The sequence below is a fragment of the Corvus moneduloides genome, chromosome 3 (genome assembly GCF_009650955.1).
Source record: "Corvus moneduloides isolate bCorMon1 chromosome 3, bCorMon1.pri, whole genome shotgun sequence".
Lineage (NCBI taxonomy): Eukaryota > Metazoa > Chordata > Aves > Passeriformes > Corvidae > Corvus > Corvus moneduloides.
The window spans coordinates 31,960,308-31,982,335 of NC_045478.1; the positions used below are offsets into that span (position 1 = coordinate 31,960,308).

General features: G+C 39.8%; 1 protein-coding gene across 5 annotated transcripts in view; it reads left to right on the plus strand.

The window, feature by feature from the left end:
- Nucleotides 1–22,028, plus strand: part of FAM135A (family with sequence similarity 135 member A) — an 81,001-nt gene that overhangs the window by 14,300 nt on the left and 44,673 nt on the right. For 2 of the 5 annotated variants that reach the window (XM_032104748.1, XM_032104749.1), the window contains exons 2-3: nt 675–760; nt 4,987–5,107. In XM_032104748.1, the coding sequence (XP_031960639.1) occupies nt 5,031–5,107 (77 nt within the window). In that variant the 5' untranslated portion in view covers nt 675–760; nt 4,987–5,030. Of the gene's footprint in view, nt 1–674; nt 761–4,986; nt 5,108–22,028 lie in introns of those variants that run through there. The other 3 variants (XM_032104746.1, XM_032104747.1, XM_032104750.1) reach the window with 2 other exon arrangements.

Sequence of the window (22,028 nt, forward strand, 5' to 3'; positions counted from 1 at the left end):
CTAGGGAGAGTTTCAGAATACTAGGTGATATTCACCTACCTGCAGTGTTTGCTCTAAGAAAGTGAGTTCGTGGTCTTAAGGCTCTCCTCCTTGTTCCCTGAATTTTGGCTCCTGCGGAGAAGGGACATAAGATTTACCAGGAGAATCTCATCAGACCTGTTCTTCTAAGTTGTCTCCTCCCTGGTAGCTATGTAAGGCTGTGTGGGGGCTTGAGCAGTATTTGATGACTCAGGCCAGAATATCCTCCTACCTCTTCATGGCTGTGTTGCTGCTGGTGAGCTGAGAGTCTCTCTGAAGATTGGGAAGCCTGCGGGGTGGCTGGGGGTGTACCAGAGTCCTCTGGGAGCTTAGAACTTGGTGAAGACAGGGATAGTTTGACTAGAAATAGCAATGTTAGCTTTGCCAGAGCATTGGCTTCATGAGAAGTTTTATTTTTTACTTTACTTTGTAAAAATACGTATCAGACTGCTACACTTTAAGAGAGCTGAAAACTGCAGTGCAGGACCCAAGGGCAGATTGGAGACTGCTGGTAGGCAGTTCTTGTATGATTGTTGGAGAGGTCATGATAAATGTTGTTATGAGAATGCAGGAAAAGAGAATGAAGTACATAAGTACTAAAACATTCTAGAGATATTGCTCTTAGTAAAACGTTTGTTTGTTTGTTTGTTTTTTAGTTCGAGCAGTATGTTTTTGACAGCAGTAGCAGAGAACTGGAAGACTGGTTGATTAACATACTAAAATGGAGTATTTACCAGTGCAGGTAAGACATTCTTTGAATGTGCTTTTGCAGTTTCATTTCTTAGTGCTGTTTTGCAGTTCCCAGTGCAAATTGCTAGATTAATGCCAGTGTTACACAATCATTTTTCTGAAAACGAAGCTGGTTAGGAGGTTTCTGTCTTTTCAGTTCACTCGCAGATGCTCTGATGCAGCTGATGTAAATTAGCACTAAAATGATTGATTTAGGAAAAAAAAAACAGAAACAAGAAACAAAAAAAAGATTTTTTTTTTTTTTTCCCCTTCAGACAGACCTTTAAAATATGTTATCCTGTGATCCTCTTTGTATTCTGGCCTCAGGAAAGATTAGCTTGGATAACTAAAGAAGTGGTGAGCTAATGTGGGGCCAGCATGGACCAGCCCAGATATATAGGAGATTTTCCAACTTAGGAAAATAAGTAAACCCTCAGAAGTGTGAAGGAAAGGAAAGGTTTGGCCCCCAGTGTAGGATCAAGTGGCTTTAACAGACATTTTAACTGTTGGAGATGTTAAGTCTCAGTGCTCTAAATACTTTTGAATATTGAAATGCTGTTTTGATTATAAATGTTAAGTAGCTACCAAAAGTTTAGAACCTCCCCTATTCTAACTTGTGTATTAGGGTATTGTCATTTATCATCAGACCTTCTGATATGGGTTTATATATGCTGCTTTAAACTCTGTTTCTCATGTAGAGAGTTCCTACTGAAGGATTCTTTTGTTTCTTGCATGCAGTTTAATGGCTTGGTTTCCAAATGTTAATGATGTGCTTTAAAATACAACAATAAACTCATTAAGTATTGAAATGAGTTGTGGACTTCTGATGTAGTTGAAGTTTGTGAAGTGGAGCTGTAAATTTGACAGGAATCTATACAATAAATACCTCCACATGAGTTTAGGTTTTTTTGTTGGCTTTGTATGATTGTTGTACAAACTTAAGATGTTGTCCAAGTTGAGTTTCTCCTTTAAAATATTTATTCCCTTCATAACACTTTCTATTACATAGTTCATAGAATTACAACTGTTGTGTATTAACTGTTTTCCTTTGCACTGATATGAAGGACTTTGGCAGAAATGTAGTGATGTGGTTTATGTCAGCCCAGGGCAGTGAATGTTCCCCTTCGTCCAGTTTAAGGTGCACATGGAGCAAACTGATGCTCAGCAAAGAAAAAGCTATTCCCAGAGGTCAGCTGGGTACCTGTGGCAGCACACAGCACTGCTTGCTGGATGTGCTGTTCTGTGAACTGTGCCACAGTATTTCTTACTGGTATTGCAGTTGGAGCAAGGCATAGACACTGTTTTTCCAAATACTGTTGGTAGTTGAGCAAGAGCTGTGTTACTGGATTAAAATGCATGATGTTGTGTCATACAGGCCTGTGGTTGCTGGACCCTGTGCTCGGTCTGCAGGGAAAAATTGCCTGCCAGGCAATTTTTAGTGGACTGGCTGGGAGTGCTAAGTAAACTGGATAGAGAAGGAAGGGAGGGAGTGGCCCCAGCCGGAGCCATATTATACACAATAGGAATACCACAAGTTCACTGGACAGCCCTTTTGCCGGTGTCTCGGTTTTGGAGACAAAACTTCAGGAGGAAACACTCCGGAGTGAGTGTCTCCTCCGAAGGGAAAAGGGTCTCCCCTTTTCCTCCACCAGTAAGACAAGTGGGTCACAGCAAGTGAAAGTGGAAAAAAACAAACTGGTTATTAACACCAAACAAAACATGGTAGAACAGAAAAAAAAAAAAAAACAACTCAAAATACAACAAATTCCAGAGAGGGAACAGACACTCGGGCTCGGACCAGCCGGGGCCATCCCGTGGGCCCGCCTGGGCCGCCTGCAGGCTCCCCGGGCTGGAGAGGAAGGAAGGGAGGCAGTGAGGCAAGGGAAGGCAAAAAGAACAAGAAAAAAAAAATCAACAGAACCTTTCTCCCACTAGCCGTAACACAAAAGAAACCCAAAGAGCAGCACAGCGCTCCCGGCGCACTCCCTGCCGAGCCCCAGAGCCCCCGAGCCGCTGGGCTGAGCCGTCACACTGCCTCGGTCCTGTGGCCCCGGCCCCGGGTCCATCTTAAAGGCACAGCGTCCTTGGGCATTGAGTGGACGGTTCAGGAATAAAGCAGCCTTATAACATCACCCCAGGACAGCCAGTCATGCAAGATGTGGCTCTCTTAAGTTTTTTTTTTTGTTGAATTAACTCATTCATGATATGGACCCTTGAGCTTATCTAATTGGACTAGTTCTGGATGGGTTTTCCGGCTGGGGACTTGAGGGACCCTGACCATGGCCCAGCAACAACTACAGGAATATTCTTCCCTTCCCTTAGTGGAGGCAAACTGCTCAGGGAGTTCGCACTGCTCATTGTGCCAGGAAGTCAGAGCCTTGTGATGTCTTCCTCCCTTGAGAATGTAGTTTCATCAAAATGCAAGCTAGGTGAGAATGCCCCATGGCATCCTTACTTTATAATTTTGCTCTTCCTTGAGTGCTTTAAAGTGGCTTCCTTCTGAGGTACTGGACAGTTTCATGCACAGTGCACAGGGTTTGTTACCCAGCAGCCAAGGATCACAGTGGTCTAGCATCTCTGTCTGGATCTCTGCTCTGTGGCAGGTGAGGTTTCATTTGCAGAAGATACACTTGCATTTTGGTAGGTGGTGCCCATGTGATAATGCAGTATTGCAGCCCCAGAGACTTAGAGTGCCGAACATCTTGATTCTAGCGTTAAAGACCACAGAGGACATCCTTACACAATACTACAGACAAAGCAGTGGAAGGGGGAATTGCTGCAAAGCCCCGTAGGTCGTCAGTTCCAGTCATAACACTACTAACTGTAGCAAAACTTGTGGCATCATTCAATTAATCTGTTGAAGTCCTTTGATTGAAATTCGAATGATGCTAAGATCTTTTAGACAAGCTGGGTTAATAGCATCTTCTAGATGCTGTAGTTTTGATCTTGCACTAAGGGCCCTTGACCCAAGTTCTTCATAAGGCAGCAAAATTCCTCTTCCCCTGTCCCCTGTTACGTCACTAATGCACTGTTCCCGTGTTTTTGTCGAGTGCATTCAGAGTCCCTGTATTGGCTGTTAAACCAAGGTCAGAATTAATGTCTTGTTTATAGTTTAAAATCTACACCTGTGTTACAGTGCTTGAAGCCTTTCAGCTCCTCCAGAGTGAGTACAGAAAGGGAAGTCTTGAGTCATATTCTGAGACAATTTAGTTGGTAGGCTAGAGGTTGTGCCCCTAAAGGTGACTTTCAGCTGACTAATACCTGCTGCAGTGATGACTTTTTTTGCCAGCTGCTCTGTTTCAGTCTCAGTACTGCCTGCTACTTCACAAACATCCAAATCCATGGTCAAAATTTTAGAAACAAAAAACCCCATAATCCAGTCAAACTCCAGACAATGTCTCCTGCTTATACATCAGAGCCAGAAAAACTGACTAATGTGCATGAAGTACAGCCTGCTCAAGTTTTTTTGATTTGCTTAGCCCTCAAACCAGGCAGTGCTTGCAGAAACTGGGAAGTTTGAAGACAAGTGTTTGCAGGAAGTGTAGTTTGTTTTATTAATCTAGCTGATAGTGTTGACGGAAATCCAGCAGAACTTAGTAAAATCTGTAGGGTTTTAATTTAGGTATCAGCAGGCGGTTGTAAATTAGCAGGAACTTGCTAGTCTGTGGCTGTGAAGATGACAATAAGAATTAACACTTTACCACAAAAAAAATTTACTAAAAATAGGCACGTTGCCTTCTTTAACTCCTGCCTTCCCCTGGAATCTCTCCATCTAAAGCCTTACATGACTTGGTCAGACACTTTCTCTTTACTGTTTGCCTACACTGTAATTCAGCTGTTCCTGTCCTCGTGCCAGAGTTGAGGCGCTGCTGCCTGCATGGTCATTCTGCACCAACAAGGGCTGGAAGCAGCCCATGCTCTTTTTCTCCTTGTCAGAAAGTATTTTTCCCTCTCCAGCCAAGAGCCAACGCAGAGCTGCAGTATGTAGGTATCAGTAAGTGCCAGGGTTGTATTATGCTGACGATGTGTTGTGATGCTTCTCTGATAACATTTGATTCCTTCACAAGAAAGGTAGAAGTTACTCTGAGCTGGATTTGGTACATCCTATATTCTTGTTTACCTCAGGGCCTGCGTATTTAAGGAAGCTGTGCAAAACTGTGTATAAGCATTGTTCTTTTTAGGGCCAGATGGTCATTATCCCCAGCTTGTGTTTTAAATAGTTTTTCTCTTTGTTTTCAGTAACTAAGGTGCTGACAAGTTTTGACTTCTTCATCCTCATAAACATGAGTGAAGTTCAAGCTATGGTAGAATTCTCCGTGGAGCTCCACAAATTCTTCAATGTCGATTTGTTTCAAAGAGGGTAGGTAGCATGTTCTTTCAGACTTTACTGCATTGGATGGCTGATGTTGGAAAGACCTTAATGGGTAGCTATCATGTAGTGTTGCTTCGTGTGTTACTGACTATTTTTATAGCGATTTGAATTTTTTTTATTCTGTATTGGAAAGTCATATTCTTTCCAGGATTTAAAATTAAATATTCAAATAATTTTTCTTAAAACCTGAGTTGTAATACAATATTTTTGTCTAATTGGAGATGATGGAAAACATAGAGATATGGAGAGTACATTATATTCTTATCCAGGTCTTTACCCTTGCATGTCTTAATTTCTGTAATCCCTTTTGTTTGAAATATGGTAGGTGTTTCTCTTCAATATTTTAAAAATGGTCTTGCCCCAATTAACCTACTCGTTTATCGGTTTGGCAGTGGAGAATTTCACCAATGTCTCTCCTCTCACTGTGCTGTGCCTCCAGTTGCACGGGATTCCATACTGCCTCTTTAGACTCTCCTGACCTCCTCTTACTCCACCTTATCTCCATAGAATTCCTTTCATTTGATACTACATGATCATCCTAGATTACTTTCTAAGGTCCTTGTTTCCCATGGCTATGCAGGAAATAATCCTTTGTAGTTTATTTTGGAGTTACTAAAGATTATTGGTCCTTTAGTGTTGTGGTACATTCAGTGTTCAAGTAGACTACAGTAAAAATGTTAGGGTTTAGGCTGTGTCAGTGTTTGCAGAGACGGAACAAGATGTATCAGGGTTGATTTATGATAGCTGCTTTTTCCAAAACATTGTAGAGTAACTTCCCTCAGAAACATTTTAGTGATAAGAAAATACACTATTGTTTTTAGCCTTGTCATAGTTCAAGTCAGGTGTGTGTGGGCGAGTATTGTTTTCAGTACAGTTAGGGGTTTTTTTCACAGAAGTAATGACCCATTATGTTTGCTTACTATATGCAGTCAAAGTATATACAACAAACTGTCCCATTTTTAGGGAAAATTGTGATTTCACTCTTCATTGGAAGAGAAGGATTAAGAGAGGCTTAAGAGGTCTGGGAAAACACTGAGAATATTCTAATTACTTCAACAAAAAAGCACAGTCTTTTGAACTGTAGCCTTTTTTAACCTCTGAAATCAGTGGGGAAGGAGAGGGTAGAATATGGCAGCACATTTACTCTCTATTAGAAAACCTGAAGAGAAGACAGTGTCCTAACCTTACACTTCAAATGGTTCTTCAGAAAGGTAATTTAGAAGCAAAGTACAGCAATATAAATACCAGTGCTTTACTTGGCATGTTCCTTTTTGGCTTACTCTTGTGGTAAGCTAAAAAGTAGTAAATTCACAGGGCAAGTTCAGAGAGGTGGAATGCTGACATAGTGAGAAAAGCGGCATGAGGAGAAACCAGACTTTCTGGTTTCAAGCTGAACCTTTAACTCTGGGCACATTCCCCTAGAAATTAATGTCAGGAAGAAGAGAGAACTTCCAGAATAATTTGACAGACAGAGAAATGTGACTTTTACGATAAATTCAATTTGGGTAGGTTCCAGTATTTTTCTAGGGATCTGTCTTTGTATTTATTTGAGACAGGAGGTAATACTTCTGTAGCCAGAGGAGCTCTTGGATAATGGATTGAATGAGCAGAAAAGGAAATCTTTAGTTTTGTTGTTAGCCTCCTATTTTGGAGCTACCACTGTGTTTAGCATGGTTTGCCTCAACAAAATCAAGTACAGAATTGGATTGTGTGCATTCAAGCCTACCCAGCACAGCATGCTTGTCTCACAGTGTTAGAAACATCATGACCTTCTGAACTGTGTAGAATAAAATGTTGGCTGTTGCAAGTAGTCACATCAAGTTCCTTCTTAAAACTTAGTATATTTTTATTCAAAGTATTTGCTTGCAGAATGAGTCCAGATTCTCACTCATTTGTTTACTGGAGGTGTCATCATTTCCAGCCTAAATTTCCTTCTGATCAGTTTTAGTTGTTTTCCTTTACAGCTTTGTCTTATGTTTTGAATCACTCCATCAGTTTGAAAGTTCACCCTTATGTATTTTAGATGTCAGTCTTTTGTCCCTTGTATTAAATATGAACTGACTTGAATTTGGTCATTGGAATTTGTGGCATGTCCCCCACACCCCTTCACTTTTCGTAGAGTCCACATACCCCAATATCCAGTCAAACCCATTTTGCTTTCTTCCTGCTTTCATAACTATTTGAAGAAATCTGCCAACTGTTGCATCTAACTGTATCTTGTTTTCTTGGATCTGTATCTGTAGTGGCACTACAGTTGCCAGAAGTGCTTTCGACTGTGCGTACACTAACAAATTTGGTATTTAAGGAATGAATTACTAAAAGCAGTGTTGATGTCCCTACATCTATGTGGTTCCAGGGTTACTTCAGACTAGATTTTAACGTCATCTTCTGGACCAGATGTTTTGTATCATGAGCGTAATTTGAAGTTGTTCGTATCTGTAGGTGGTTCAGACCTTTTTGTGCCCCAAGGGATTGAAGTACATTTTGTGACAGGTAGATCAGAATAGTTTAGCTTCCTCAGGAGACATCCAGGTTCTATGACTGGTAAGCTCTCAGTGGACTGAACCAGCATGCAGAAAACTGGGGTCATTGCGGAAAGCCTCAAAACCACTCTGCTGATCTAAACTGATCTAAATAATGCAGACTGAGCCAGAATTTCTCATAGTATTTCACTTAAGATCCTATTTATCTGAAGGGTTATAACCATATTATTCTCCTAAGAAAATGACCTTCTAAAGCAGACTGTTTTCTTTGCTTTTAGATAACTGTTATTGTTCCAAGAAGGGGTAATAGTGCAGACACTTAGTTTTGTAATAGAATATTTGTTTTATGTACCTACTACAGCTATTTTACTATGTTTTCTTACAACTGTGCCATTTGCTTTAAACCCAGCTTGTTCCAGATGGCTCCATTGGTTTATTTTTGTCTGTTACTACATTCAAATAAGACTTCACACAATTTTTCTTTTGAGCTAGTGAGATGTGATGGTAGGAATTTTTGCCCAAACAGTGATAGATATGCAGCTATTGTGTGACAAAATGAATTAAAGAAATGTATTTGTTTGGGACCTGTGAGAATGATAGTCTGAGATAGTGAGGTTTCAGGCTGTTTCATCATCTTAGCTCATAAAAGTTCCAGTAAGGTCTGGGCTCTGTAGTACTGACTTTCTGTAAAGACAAAGGAAACATAACATAGCTTGACTGCAGAAGTGGAGAATGAGTTGAGTGGAAAATTGGTTGGATGATTGGGGTCAAAGAGTTGTGGTCAGTGGTGCGAAGTCCAACTTAAAGTTCATGACCAGTGGCACCTCTCTTGGACTGATGCTGGCTCAGTAGTCTCAGCAAGTTTTGCATAGAAGCATAGAACAACTTAGGTTGGAAGGGGCATTAAAGACCATCTAATACCAGCCCTCCTGCCATGGGGGAGGCACCTTCCATTAGACCAGGTTAGAGCCCCATTCAGCCCGGCTTGGAACACTTCCAGGGATGGGGTGTTCACAGCTTCTCTGGGCAGCCTGTTGCAATACCTTACTACCCTCTGAGTAAAATAATTTTTTCCTAAGATCTCATCTAACCCTACCCTTCTTCAGCTTAAAGCTGTTGAAGTTCCAAGACTTTGCTGTAAGAACAGGTTGCCACTCAATTTTCTGCTGTGGACTGTGGGTGCTTACCCTCTCATTTACATAGATGTTTTGTATGTGTCAGCATACATATGTGTCCTCAACTGAGGCATAAATGTGTTGAGACTGTCTGATTCCAAACAACTGGTTACTGAAAGTGCCACAGTGCTTTGTAGTGCTCAGTTGAAGTTCCTGTGTTCCACCATGGGATGGTGGATCCTCATGTCTAACTTGGGACAGTTACACATTTTCTGTGGGAAGGGAGAAGAGTTTCCTAGTAAGCCTCACTTGCAAGAAGATGAGGTTTTCATTTCCCTGGAGCTGTGTAGTGCTTTTTCACCTATAAGTGGCAAATCTAATGAGCTAAAGAGACTCACCTAGTGGTTTGTAGTTTAGCATAGTGCACATATTGCTGCAAGATCTGCTTTGAAAACAGCTTTCATCTACATTTTCCCCCGTCTCTGTGCATTCTTATAATCCCAGTGTTAAGTTCTTGCTTTGTTACTAATCTTTTGTTACTTTGTCAGTAGTATGCATGCACACACAGCTGGCCAAAGCTGGATTTAGAATACTTTTAATAGTAATATCTTTATGTTTTGTCTCTTTTTTAGGTAGCATTTTTCTTTGTAAGGTACAATACTTGCAGTTTCATTGTGGGTTCCAGAAAAAGAACTTCCTAATGTTTGTTTTGGTGAAGTGTAAGTTTGTTGTTAAGTAAACTATGAGGAGAGGAAGTAAAATAAAGTATTCATAGTAGCTCTTTATTGCAGATTTACTGTGTCTCTGTGTGTCCTACTTTTCTATTATTTGACTTTGTTTTGGGTTAAAAGATTCTTATAAAACCACATGAAGAGCTTATGTTAGTAATGTAAGTCTACCACACTTCTTTAAAGTGTTTTTGCTTTTAACTGTTGGGTAACAGATGGAAGAATAATACTAAATACCTTCCACAGGAGAGACTTTGGCAGATTCTAACCTAAAACATATTTTTGGAGATGGATCATATCTGAAAGGTTATTGGTAAGATTGTAGTAGCATAAGTTGCTTGTGAACCTAAATCCTATTAAAAGTCAAAGGAATTTAAGCTTCAGAGACTACTGAAAATTTAGCCTTATGATATTCTGTTTTTTCATGTGTAGATACTTACTGATGTCTGAGCAGCATTGACATTTTATGCTTCCATGCATGTGGTTGTGTAATGTAGCTTAAAAGAAAATAACACTGAATCTCTGAAATTTAACGAATCTTATTATGATTACACAGTAATGTCATGAGAAATAATGCAATATATGAAAAGTTGTATTGTCTCCTGGATCCAGTGAGATGTCTAAATTAATTTTAAAATTTTTAACAGGAAATTAAAATCCAAAACATATGCTTCCAATAGGACCACTTTTCTTCCTCCTGGATGTATCAGAAATGAAAAAGTTTTGTCCTTAAATGAAGAAGTAGCCCTTGCTAATGATTTGTGTTGCTTGCATATGATCGAGTGACAAACTCATGGTGGACAAGGAACATTCAGGTTCACCTGTTTGGTTTTCTTTTTAATTCATACAGCTCAGACATACTTTCACTTTCAAACTACGTTTCTGTATGACATATTTTTCTGGAAATAAATGTTTTCAATTGCCTTCTGACAGGATAGCTTATCTTTTGAAGTATTGTGCTGTGATCTTTACTTAATGTAATGCATCTTTGACGGCTTTCTTCTCTCTTTGTAAATTTGTCTAACAGTTGTAAGATGAGCTCTATTCTTCAGCTTATGGTTTTACAGTAACACAGATAGCAATTATACAGGTTTAAGATTTGGAGGGCTAGGCTGTAAACTCAAGGGAATAGTCTGTCTAGGAAAAATAATGGAAATATTTTTGGTCTTGGGGGTTTTTTGTTGGGTTTTTTTTTAAGTGGATCAGTTTGATTCTAATTCATTAGTGGATGCACACACACAGGTCCTGCTTGCTCTGAGGCAAAAAAGGGTAAGACTGGGAATGAGCAGGGGGAAGTCTTATTTTAAATTGGCATTGCTTCAGAAGTTGAAAGTTAGTATCATCAATTATCCTATTAGCCCATCTGATGCAGGATGTCTGAGACACCACCAATGACATGGTCCGGTCCCAAAGAGCAGTAACAATTTAAAAGACATAATCTTGTCTTCTAAAATAAAAAGTCTTATATTTGTGGAAAATAGGGGTTATAAAAGTAAGTGGAAAACTGAGCACTGTTTCCTTTAAGTTAGCTCAGAAATTAAGGTTTTTTGAAGCACACTAATGAGTGGAATTGAAGACAGGGAGGTTGTTCTGCTTGTCGTCTTCAGTTATCTGAAATGCAGTGGCTGTATTAGGAGACTTCCAGCCACACAGGAAAGCTTGTCTAGGGGTCACCTAGAGCCACTGTAAATTGGACTTCTGCTTTTGAATCCTCTTCCCTGCTCTTTTCCATGGTAATTCCTAGAAGACTGTACTCCCAACTTAAGAAATGAAATGAGATCCTGATACTGCGTTTTTTAGCTACATATTCTGACCCATAAAGATGACTGACCAGGTGCTTATTTCTTCAGTCATTGTTCACAGAGGTATAGCTGAGAGTTGGTAGTTGTAGTTGTCCTGGGGGTGTGGTTTTTTTCCTGCATCCCCTCATATTCCAAAAATATTACTTCAGTGTTTTGTAATGTTCATGGGTACTCATTGTGTCTTCTAGACTTCTCAGATATGGGGTACAAATTTCAAATCACCTGAATTTTTATTCAAATATTAGCTATTACACTTAAGTAGTACTTTTGGACCTTTTAAAAATAACAACTTTTGCAATTGAAATTATTATTTTGCAATGGAAAACATTTTCTCAACTCAGAATTAAAGTTGTCTAATAGCATCCCATCTCCTCCAGGCATTCAATTTGGCAAAATTCCATTTTCTAAGAACAGAGAGATAAAGAGCTCAGATGCCTAGTTATGCTATCTTGCTGCCTTTCTGGACCTGACAGTGCTGTGGTAGGCACAGCTCTTTGGTGTGACAGTGATATGGCATGATTTGCCATCCTTTGAGACTGCTTTTGGGGGATCTATGTAATTCCTTCTTTTGTTATGCAGTTGAAGAAATAGGGGTCTTGTGTATGTAAGACCAGGTACTATTTCACACTGCAAAGTATAGACTGTACCTCGGCATGCCTTGCCATGAGGTCTGTCAGCAGAAACATGATCAATGAATTTAGTTTAGTGAGGGAATAAATGACAGTGTAAGACAGAAATGAGTATAAAAGGGTTTTGTCTGGAGAAAACCCATTCTTTTATTCTGTAGAACATATAGCTATCAGCTGTGCATAATATGAAGGTAGAATGGGCATAGGTGTTAGGTGAAGGGATCACGATGATTTCTTCAGTATGCACCTTCTTTTTCTAAGTTGAGTTTTATTGAGTTCAGTATTCTGGAGTGGCATGTGACAGCAGTAATAGTTTTAACTTTGCATCAAAAAACATATTTAGTCATTAGAATTGCTGCTTTTGAGATTCTTTCAAGTGTTAGCACCCTTTTGTGCAGAAGCTTGTAACTTGTGCATAGTCTTTACATTTCACACCTGACGCTGTGAGATGGTAGCAAAACCCAGAAAAATCTGTCATTCATAAGTGTTTTGCCTTAATTATGTGTGCTTGGTTAATACACATAATAGTTACAGCAGAAATATGATTCTTTAAGTTAGTTCACCATCCATAGCTATCTGAGGGAAGGGAAAGAGAAAGATGCTCATCCTGTGTTTCAAAGTCTTGACTGCCTCACGATACAGCAGAAGTTCCTGCTATCATGTCTTTTTGTGCCTCTTTTGCTGCACATACAAGCTAATAACACCTTTATGTATACCTGTATCTGTAATCACAAACAGCATGTTACTGGATTGTCACATCCTGCAGAGAGCAGGTGGCTTTGTTGGAATAGGGAACCAGTCTCAGTCCCACCACCAAATGCAAACTCGCTGCCTCCACTTCAGTCAGGTGCTTGCTTCAAAATCTCTTCCTCTTTTACTTCTTACACCTCCTGCCAATTACTGTACTCCACATAAAGTAACTCATCAGATTTTTGAATATTTTTTTAACCTTATTTCACCCCACTCCTCTTGTTCTCCCTTTTCCAGATTCTGACTCCACTGGCGAAGGGGGAAGAAACTTAAAATACCTCCAAATACTTAGAGGCCCTCTAGACTGGACCATTGTGTTCATGCTTACCCATACATAACTTCATTTGTTGATTTCCAAAGTTTTAAAATTGCTTGAAAAAATTGTCTCATATTTTCTCCAAAAATATGATGAATACCTTGGATTAAGTGATCAAGACCTCTGCTGCTAATAATTTTCTATATTCATGTGTTTTTACTGCGAGAAGTAGCATTCAAGTTATTGGAGGTGATCAGACTGGGGAGAAAAAAAATGGTGTATTTTTCACTTGTGCATGTTTCTTTGATATCCATGGTTGTGCCTGAGCACTGGGGGGTTTTTTTGGTGGGGGGAGAGGGTGAGAGAATATACCCAGCATGGCCCACTGTTGATGCCGTGAACCCAAATCTGGTGTGAAACAGCATTCTCATCTATGCATTTATAGTTGGCCTGAGCATTTATCTGCCAAAAGGTATGATATGCATGGTTTTCTGCTTTGATTGCTTCTGCAGTCAGGTCAGGAAGATGGGCTTGCTTTTGACAGCAGTGTAGTCAGAGAGTGGGTTAAGCTGGCAGGAACACAGGGCTAATGGTGTAGATTTTCCACGTAGGGAGATCTGTTGGATAGCAGCGGCCTGAGCAGGGTGATCCTGCTTCCTGTGTGCTTGCAGTCAGGCTCTTTTACCTTATGGTTGGTCAGCTCAGCATGGTAAACCAGCAGAAAAAAAATGGCAAAACCAGAATCATTCTGGGTTATATTTTTTTTAATCTCCCTGGTCCACATCATCATCAGGTATTGCCACTGGTGGTACAGAAGGAGTATAAAGTACACAGGAGGAATGGGATGCCTACTTCTGTCACCAGCTAGCTTTTGGGTTGGTTTAACTGTAATCCTGGACTGCATCCTGAGAGAAATGTCCATAAAAGTTCCAGCCTCCATGTCAGGAAGACGTGTCTGGAGCAGGAGAGGCCATTATGTCAGTGTGATCTGCTGAGTGAGAGCAGCCCAGAGATTAGTATGTTTTGAAACAAAACCTCTGTTTGAACTTCTGCATTCATCTCAGTTGGCATCCTTGCCCGTAGGATACAGTTATGACAGATGTCAGGTGTGTCAATTCTAATTTCCCTAAGCCCTCATGTAGAGATACAGAGCTCTCCTGGCAATGCCAGTTTGCTGTTTCCACCTCCTTTGCTGCTGGCAGGTTCGTGCTGCTGCAGTGCCCTGCCCCGGGGGTTGTGCTGGTTGAGCTGCTGCAGCTGCCTGCTGGAAGGGGAGCTGCTGGATCCAACCAGTGTCCAGAACTGCTCTGCAAGTGGTGCTTTGGTGTAATTGAGAAAGGTGTCAAATGTCTTGCAGGGTTGAGTGCCTGGGAGGACAGGAGAGAGGAAAAGGGAAAAACAAAATACCTTAAACTTCACTTCTTGCAGAAGTCCTTGTATTGTAAAAGTTCTGTCTAAATTTCACGACATTATTCTTGACATTCCCTTACTATAAGGAAGGATAGTGTTTCCCAGATGCCAGCTTGCTTGACAGACACAGAGAAGGAATCAGATTATTGCAGGAGACAGAGGGATCCAGCTCTGGTATGTGCTGGAGAAAGGGCCCCTAATCTCCTCCAGAATGCCAAGTCCCTTTCTGTAGGTCAGCTCTGAAAGGGGGAAGGAGGAGATGATAGGCATCCAGAGGGGCAGAATCCCTCAGCTTCCAACTCTGCAAGGAGAACTTGGATTCTTCTTCAGTGGATTTTGCAGATCCCATCTTACAGGGAGCAGTGGTGGGAGGTCAGCCTTCTAAGGGGAACCAAATGAATTAGATACCCAGGCGCATGGAAAGTTTGAAGCTCCTCAGTGTATGTAGAAGGTAAATCATACGGTCACCTTGATGATCATCTCTGCACTTCAGTCATTTTACTAGGGTTCGTGCTTCTTCTGTGGAGTTTCTCTCTTTTCCTGATCATATTCTTCTCTCTTTTCATCTCGTAGTACTTTTGCATGCCATCCTTTCAGCAATTTGTTTCCTACCTTTCCTGAATACATTCCTACATAAAATCTATTTCAAAATATTTTGGGTATCATTTGAGATTTTCTGCAGTGCTTGTTACAGTTTTCTCAAAACAAAAGCCTTTGAGAAATGTAGACAATTTTTTTTTGCTTGCTTAATTTTTTTTTTTAACATGTTGAACAAGTTCAGCAGGCACTGTGTGTCTTCAGGGTATCCAGCTTGTGGAACTTGGCAAGAGAAGAAGGGATCTGGCTACTTAGTCTGTTTGTTCCCGTGTAATTTGTTTCATTTATTTAAACTGGCATCAGAAGTTTAATTCCTGTGAGTGTACAGGAATGGGGGAGGTCATAGGAGATGGAAGATACATTTGCTGTAGGAGGTACCTCTGTCATGGCAAAAAGTCTGTTCAAGAACAGTAACTCACCTTTTTTATGAAGGGGAAAGAAGTGGCGTTTTTGCTTTCCAATCTTGAATGCTCACTTTACTCTTTGCCATTCATAAGCTTTTAGGATCATCATAATGTAGAGAAACAGGTCTTGACTTACGTGCTAACTTTTCATTACTTGCTTGTGATATTATTCTGGTAATATTCTCTGAGATTATTTCTTAAGATTTATGCTAATAATAAATGCATAAGTACAGTGTGCAGTCAGCAGTTCTGCTTCTCAATGTTTCTGGAGGTGAAACTCATGAAGTTGAAAAAAAATATTTACTGGAAGTGGCAGTACAATTTCATATTATTTCTGAGCATGGAGCCACACCACTAGCTCAGCCTGTCCTAAACCCATGTCATGTCACTGAAGGGAACACTTTCTCCCCTGGCTGTGCAATCCTGTCTTCTGTAGTAGCCCCTGCTGGATTCTTTTTTCCCTTTCCAGGTGGATGAGCATGTTGGCTTGTTATACCATACAGTTGATGGAACATCAGAACTTTTTTGAGGAGGAACAAAAATAGATAAAAGAGGTTTTGGCCTGCAAAATGTTTCTACCTGTGGCAGTACTGGCTTAAACTGATTTAAATGAATCATGAAAATGTGCCTTGCTTAAAGGAAAAAAGATAGATGCTTCTAATTCTGAGAAATTTTCTTTCTTAGTGTCTTAATAACATCTCAGAGCAGTATGTTGTATTTGAAACTACAGTGTTTCAGTTCTAAAAATTAAATGATAGGAGCTCATGTGACTTTCATGAATGACAGAGCTTACTACAGGGGAAAAGCTGTTGATAAGGTATGAAAGTGATGACCTACCTTTCTTTGATGCATCTTGCATAAGATATGGTAGTTCACATGGGCTCTTTTGTCATGATTTTTTGCAATAGTTTTCTTTGTGGTACCTGGTTTGCCATCTCTGGTTAAATATATGATCTATTTGCTATTAAAACAGATTGCCTGTCACTAAAATAAGGTACAGAGTGAATTGTAAGGCTTGTATGCTTGTTTACTGACAGATGAGAGGAACAGAATTGCACAGCTGCAAAACTTACAAAATTTGAAGGACTAGTGAATGCCAGAAAATGAATTGTCTTCTGGTCTCCCATCTGTTGTGTTTGCTAAACCTTGATTTCAAAATTAATATGTTATGATATGTCTTAGTAAAAACTGATGCCTGTTTGCAAGGAGTGAAGCTTGTAATATTGTGACCCTGGATACCAGGAAAACCTAACATTCCCTAGTTTTCTCCCCAGAAAACTTAAAAGTTCCAAGCCACGAAGTGGTTAAACAATTGTGATGTATCACTTGCAAGGCTAGTACGCTGAATCAAAAAGTCAGATGAAAAATACTTTCAAGCTAAATAAATAGAGTTGAATAGTTGTTATAAGAGAAAATGGGAAATCATTATTCCTGAAGATAAGCTTTATGGGACTGCTGTACTTTAAAAATGTAAGGAAATTTAGTATGATTTCTTTCTTTTTCTCTTCAGTAAGAACAGGAAATAAAAGAGGAACTAAAATTATAAATATAGACTAAGGTATATTTGATCAAATAAGAACTCATCTAGTACTGCATGTTTATGTGTCTCTTTTAAAAAGCAATACTTATTTGAGACTGTTCCCCTTTCAAGTTTTTTAATAGATCTTCATAACCATTGCAGGAATTCTGCCTGAGTGTGTCTTGTGGAAAGAATGTGAAGAAAAGGTTTTTGTAATAATAAGGCAAAATCTCCAGCTGCCTTTACTTTCCCCTCTCTTCTGTTTTACGTATTTAATCCTGTTTCATAACACACTGGTGTGACTTAGTTGAGGAATTAGTCTCCCACATAACTCTAATCAAACTTTTGGTCTAATTACTATTTTGTTTATATATAAGACTAATTTTCAGAAATAATGTGTGCTCTAGACATGTGAGGTACTTCAAAAAAGTAATTAACTTGCAAGGGAACTTTCTTTCAAATAAATGAGAACCTCTTATCTATTTCCTGTTAGTTTGCCCATTGTGTTGCTCATCTTAATAAAAGTCAGCTGGGAAATACATGGATTTTTCATTGAAGGGATTGATAAAAGATTTTAAACATTGTCTTTTGCGCATGATAGTTTTCCTGCTGCTCAAGTATCTGAATTAGAGTTTCTTAGATAAATCCCACAATTACAGCAGAGTGTAATCTCATATTGGTCTATATCAGAAGTACTTATTACAAAGTGATTGCAAGATAAGAATCTTTTTGTGCGTTCTATACTTGTATTAAATAATTTCCTGTCTAGATAAACCCTGTAGCTAGTTTGGTGTCCATTTGGTATTCTGTGGGCCCCAACTGGGCTTGGTAAGATTAAATTTTTATAGATGACTGTGCATGTCTCCTGGTGAGGAACAAGGCTAACCAATTCTGTTTTTAATTTGGCCCTTCAATAATCAACGTTTTACTGCCTGTGCTTTATTCTTTCTATGTTCTCTTATTTTGCTTCCATTGCACCTTATTTTACTTCCATTCTGATTTTCCTCTTTGCCTGGATTGCCTTTTTACAGAATGCTTATGAGGTTACAAAAAAAAATCTGGCAAATTTGTGGTAATGTTTAAAATGGAGTATTTGTGTTCCACAATCATATGAAATGCTTTAAACATTACAGGTGTACTCAGATTGCCTAGAAAAGTATGTTGGCATTTGTCAGTATTGGCTTGTGACCATGTGAAATGCTAAATGTCTTTACCGCTTTTAAGGGTTTTTTTGTAATCCATTAATGAATTAGGGATGTATGGTCTCTCCAGTAGCAAGGGGTTTATCTTGTAGAACAGGGGGGTGTTGGACAGAAATAAAGGAAGGTTTTTTCTCGTTGTTGGATCCTTTCAGTATTTTGCTGACTCAACCTCTCACTGCAGTGGGAGTTTCTGTTAATGCCCGTTTGGTTCCTTGGGAAGAGGTGTGATCTGTAGAAGACATAGCTCTGCCAGGGTCAGTCTGACACTGCCTCCATGGAATCACTGCCCCCAGAGCTGCCTGTTCCTCTGGAGACTCATTCCTCTGTCTGTTTTCCTTGCAGTTTCTCGTTTCAGTGCCACATTCTTTATTTGCAAAGCAGTGCTTCATCTCCAGCTCTGTTTCCTCCTGCACAGAATGAACCTTGCTTGCCTGAGCCGCAGCTCACCTTGGAAAAAGGAGAGGTCTTAGTGGTGGTCTGCACTGGAGGGTGTGTCTTCAATAGGGCCCTGCATTCAGTAACTCCCTGAGGTTTTGCATATACAGAGTCACAGCTGTTCTTCCATTTGGTTAACTGATAAATTTAGAATCTGCCCTGCAGGTGACCCAATGTGCATGTGAGTTTTACAGTTCACGACGTTCAGTGCCTGCTGTTGTTAATGTGACTGAATGCATTTAAGTGTGCAGTGAGTGTAGTGGGATTTAGGGAAGGGGAAGGCTCAGACTTTGCCATGCACGCTTCTACCTTTCCTCTTCCTGGCAAGAGGAACTGCAAAAAAAGTTCTGCCTCAACAATGAAGTATGTTATGAGGCTTTTTCAGAATGTACACTTGCCTTGGAATGTTCTTTAGCTGACAAACTAAGTGGTTTTTCAAGTAAATTCTTGTGCAGCTATTGCCATATATGCTCATATGCTTTTTTAATGCATGAGATTTTTTTATTTTAATAACAGTTGTACTTTATGATTGCATTTGCATGCATTACTCCCTGTAGTTCCATGTGGGAGCATTAAAAAGTCAAATCATTATTACTTTGTATGTTTCCATTTTTGTCAGTAGCAAGATATATTCCAGTTATTGATAAACCTATTTCCTGCTCACATTATAAATTACCATTTTCCTTAAATGTGGTAAAACCCCCCTTATTTATGCCTATCTAAATGAAGTTCCCACCCAGTGGGGATAAAAAAAGGAAACCTGTCAATATTCCTGTGTGGGAAAGCATTTTCTGGCACATGCCATATTTTTGAATCTTCAAGATTGTAATGCAGCTTGATGAACAAGATTTAATCCTTTATACAGGATGGACAGTAGACTTGTCCTCTGCCTACAGGAGAGCAGTAATTCTAACTATTTATTTCAGAACACCTTTTCCTACAAGGTCTGTAGTAAGGACACGAAGCTCCAGATATCCTTGAACCTTTTAATATCATGGTTATGTATTTGCATGTAATGACATTGAGGGCCAAATGACATAAACAGACACAGGCAGGTACATGCATATATTTACTGAAGAATGACTGCATAGACCGGGTTTGACAGAAATCACCTGATATTTATAAGCTCTCCACTTCAGCTTTGCTTGTACGCTGTCTTAGTCTAAGCGTTTGAGATGTCTACTATCTCCCACATTGAAGCAAAAGCAAAGGTTTGCTTTTGGGGTTTTGGATGAATGGGGGGATGGATGTCAAACTGTTTCAGGATAAAGCTTTTAAGCAGTGCAACTAGAGCAAGAGATCTAGTATTCCTCCTAGACCTTGTGTCTGTGGCGAAGATAAGTAAATGCTGTAAGCATTTATAGAAGGAGGGGTTGGCAAATTTTTGGAGATGGTGTTGTAGGTCATCTTTTTATTTTCTAAGTCTATGACATTGGAAATGTAATAGGAAGTAAAAGATGCTGCCTTTCAGACAAGCAAGTAAATCGGTTGTTGAGAAGGATTTTGCCTGTGTGGACTTAGGAAAACCGGGAGCTGGAATATGCTCTATTCATAGGTGTGTCTGCAACTTGTTTTGTGTACCAGCTCCCGACCAGATGTGCTTTTTATTGTGTTACCTTTCAGTCATCATGTTGTAAATTGCTGAATGCTGTTTTTCAGGTTTCCTTTAACTTCTGGGATCACAGACTGATTCATGGTGGAAGGGATAGTAGCATATCATACAGTTCTGACGCTCCTCCTGGTGAAAGGAGGGGCATAATTTGATCCAAACCACGTTGCTTGGAGCGCTGCTGCCTCACATCTTGAAAGCTTCCATAATTGGAGATTCCATAGCTTATCTGGACAATCTGTTCCAATGCTTAAGTATCCTTAAGACTGTTTCAAGTCTCATTTACTCAGCCTCCCTCTGGAGCCTGTTCTTCAAAACACATCAACACCATGAACGTCAAGCTGTTGCAAGCTGCTTGTTGTCTGGAAAAAATGGGTCTAAAACCTCATTCAAAATCTGTTCTTGGTGTGGTGTCAGACCTTCATCCAGCTGTGTTCCCTGCACTGCCTCTACTGCAGTGACTCATGCTAAGGCTCAACTTCGTAGCTGCCATTGTAGCCCAGCCTTTCAAAGTGCCAAACCCTAGCTGTATCATCTAGGATCACCCAAATGTATCTTGCTGAATTATCAGGTGGTGATTCTAAACATCATGGCATAATCTGTCAGGGTATTTTAGCAGTTAATGCATATCAGGCTCTTGATCATGAATTAATTTTTTAGTGCATTTTCTGTCATACTGTAAATTAAAGTTCTTGGCAGTATCTCTGTTGTTTTATTCTTTGTTTAGTAAAATACGCAGTTATCCAGCTTGAGCTAATGGCTGTTTGGGATGGATGTTGCTGTTTTTACAGGTGATTAATGTGTTTACAGTACACCACCTTTCTGAATACCATTGATTCTTTTCTTCAAAACAGAATAGCTTTAAAGCATCTTTGTCAAAATACTTCTGACTTTGTTATCTGAAAAAGTCAACCCTTAATAAAAAGGCATTTTTTCAGTGCAGTGCAGTCAAAACAGAGAGTAAGGGACAGATTGTAACAGGTTTTTTCAAATTATTCTTCAAGAATCTTCACATAAAAAACTAGGCTTTAAGAAGCCTAGCACTTTTCTGGAATCCTAATGCTGACTGCAAAGCTTGAGCTATTTTCTTTTTCTAGTATTTCTGCTTTGGAAAACAGTTTTACATAAATCTTTATATGAACCTGAAGCCCCTGTCTCTAGTATCACTAGAGCATTTTTCTAGGTTGCTGTCAGAGTCAGGACTTGAAAAGGAGCCAGACTGGTGCAGGATCAGTTTGATTATTCCCCTGTCATGTTCCTGGCACTTAGAGGTGCGTGTTAGAGAAAATGAGCTGTACCGAGGTTGGGTATGTGAATCTCACTGGCTTTGCTCTAGCACAAGCCATGCTCTGAGATGTTTGTACTGGGTTCTTCATTCCAGTGCGCTTCAGGAAAGCAATTTAGTATAGGCACACCGATGGACCCAAACTATTACGCTTGAAAAGTTGTAGTGGTAAGCCTGCAACTGTGTGACTAAGTCTGCATGTGCCACCTTTTGGAAGAAGCTGGACTGGGGTTTGAAAGCCTTGGTAGACTGGAGTTTACTTCATCGATTGGGGCACACTTGCCGTACCATCGGTTGTGTGGTCGATCTGTAGCATTGTTATCATCTGGGATTTTCCACTACTCAGGATACCTTTGTTCTCCCGTTACATTAGATAATGGAGAGTTGATACTTGAGACAGTGGAGAGCTGATTGTATTCAGGTCTTATTTATGGAGTGTTTTAAGGATATTTGGGACAATTGAATGTGATAGATGAGTAGCAAGTCCTTGATACTGAATTATGTGTGGGCCCAAGCAGATACAGTAGATCAGGTTTACAAGTCAGTTGTCCCTATGAGAACGAAACAATGTTTAAGGAACAGCTGGGAAATAATTGAAAGTGACTTGGTTTTGGTTTGTTTTTTTATAGAAGTGGAAACATTGCAACACAAATTGATTAGTGGGTTGAACAAAAGATGGCAAGAT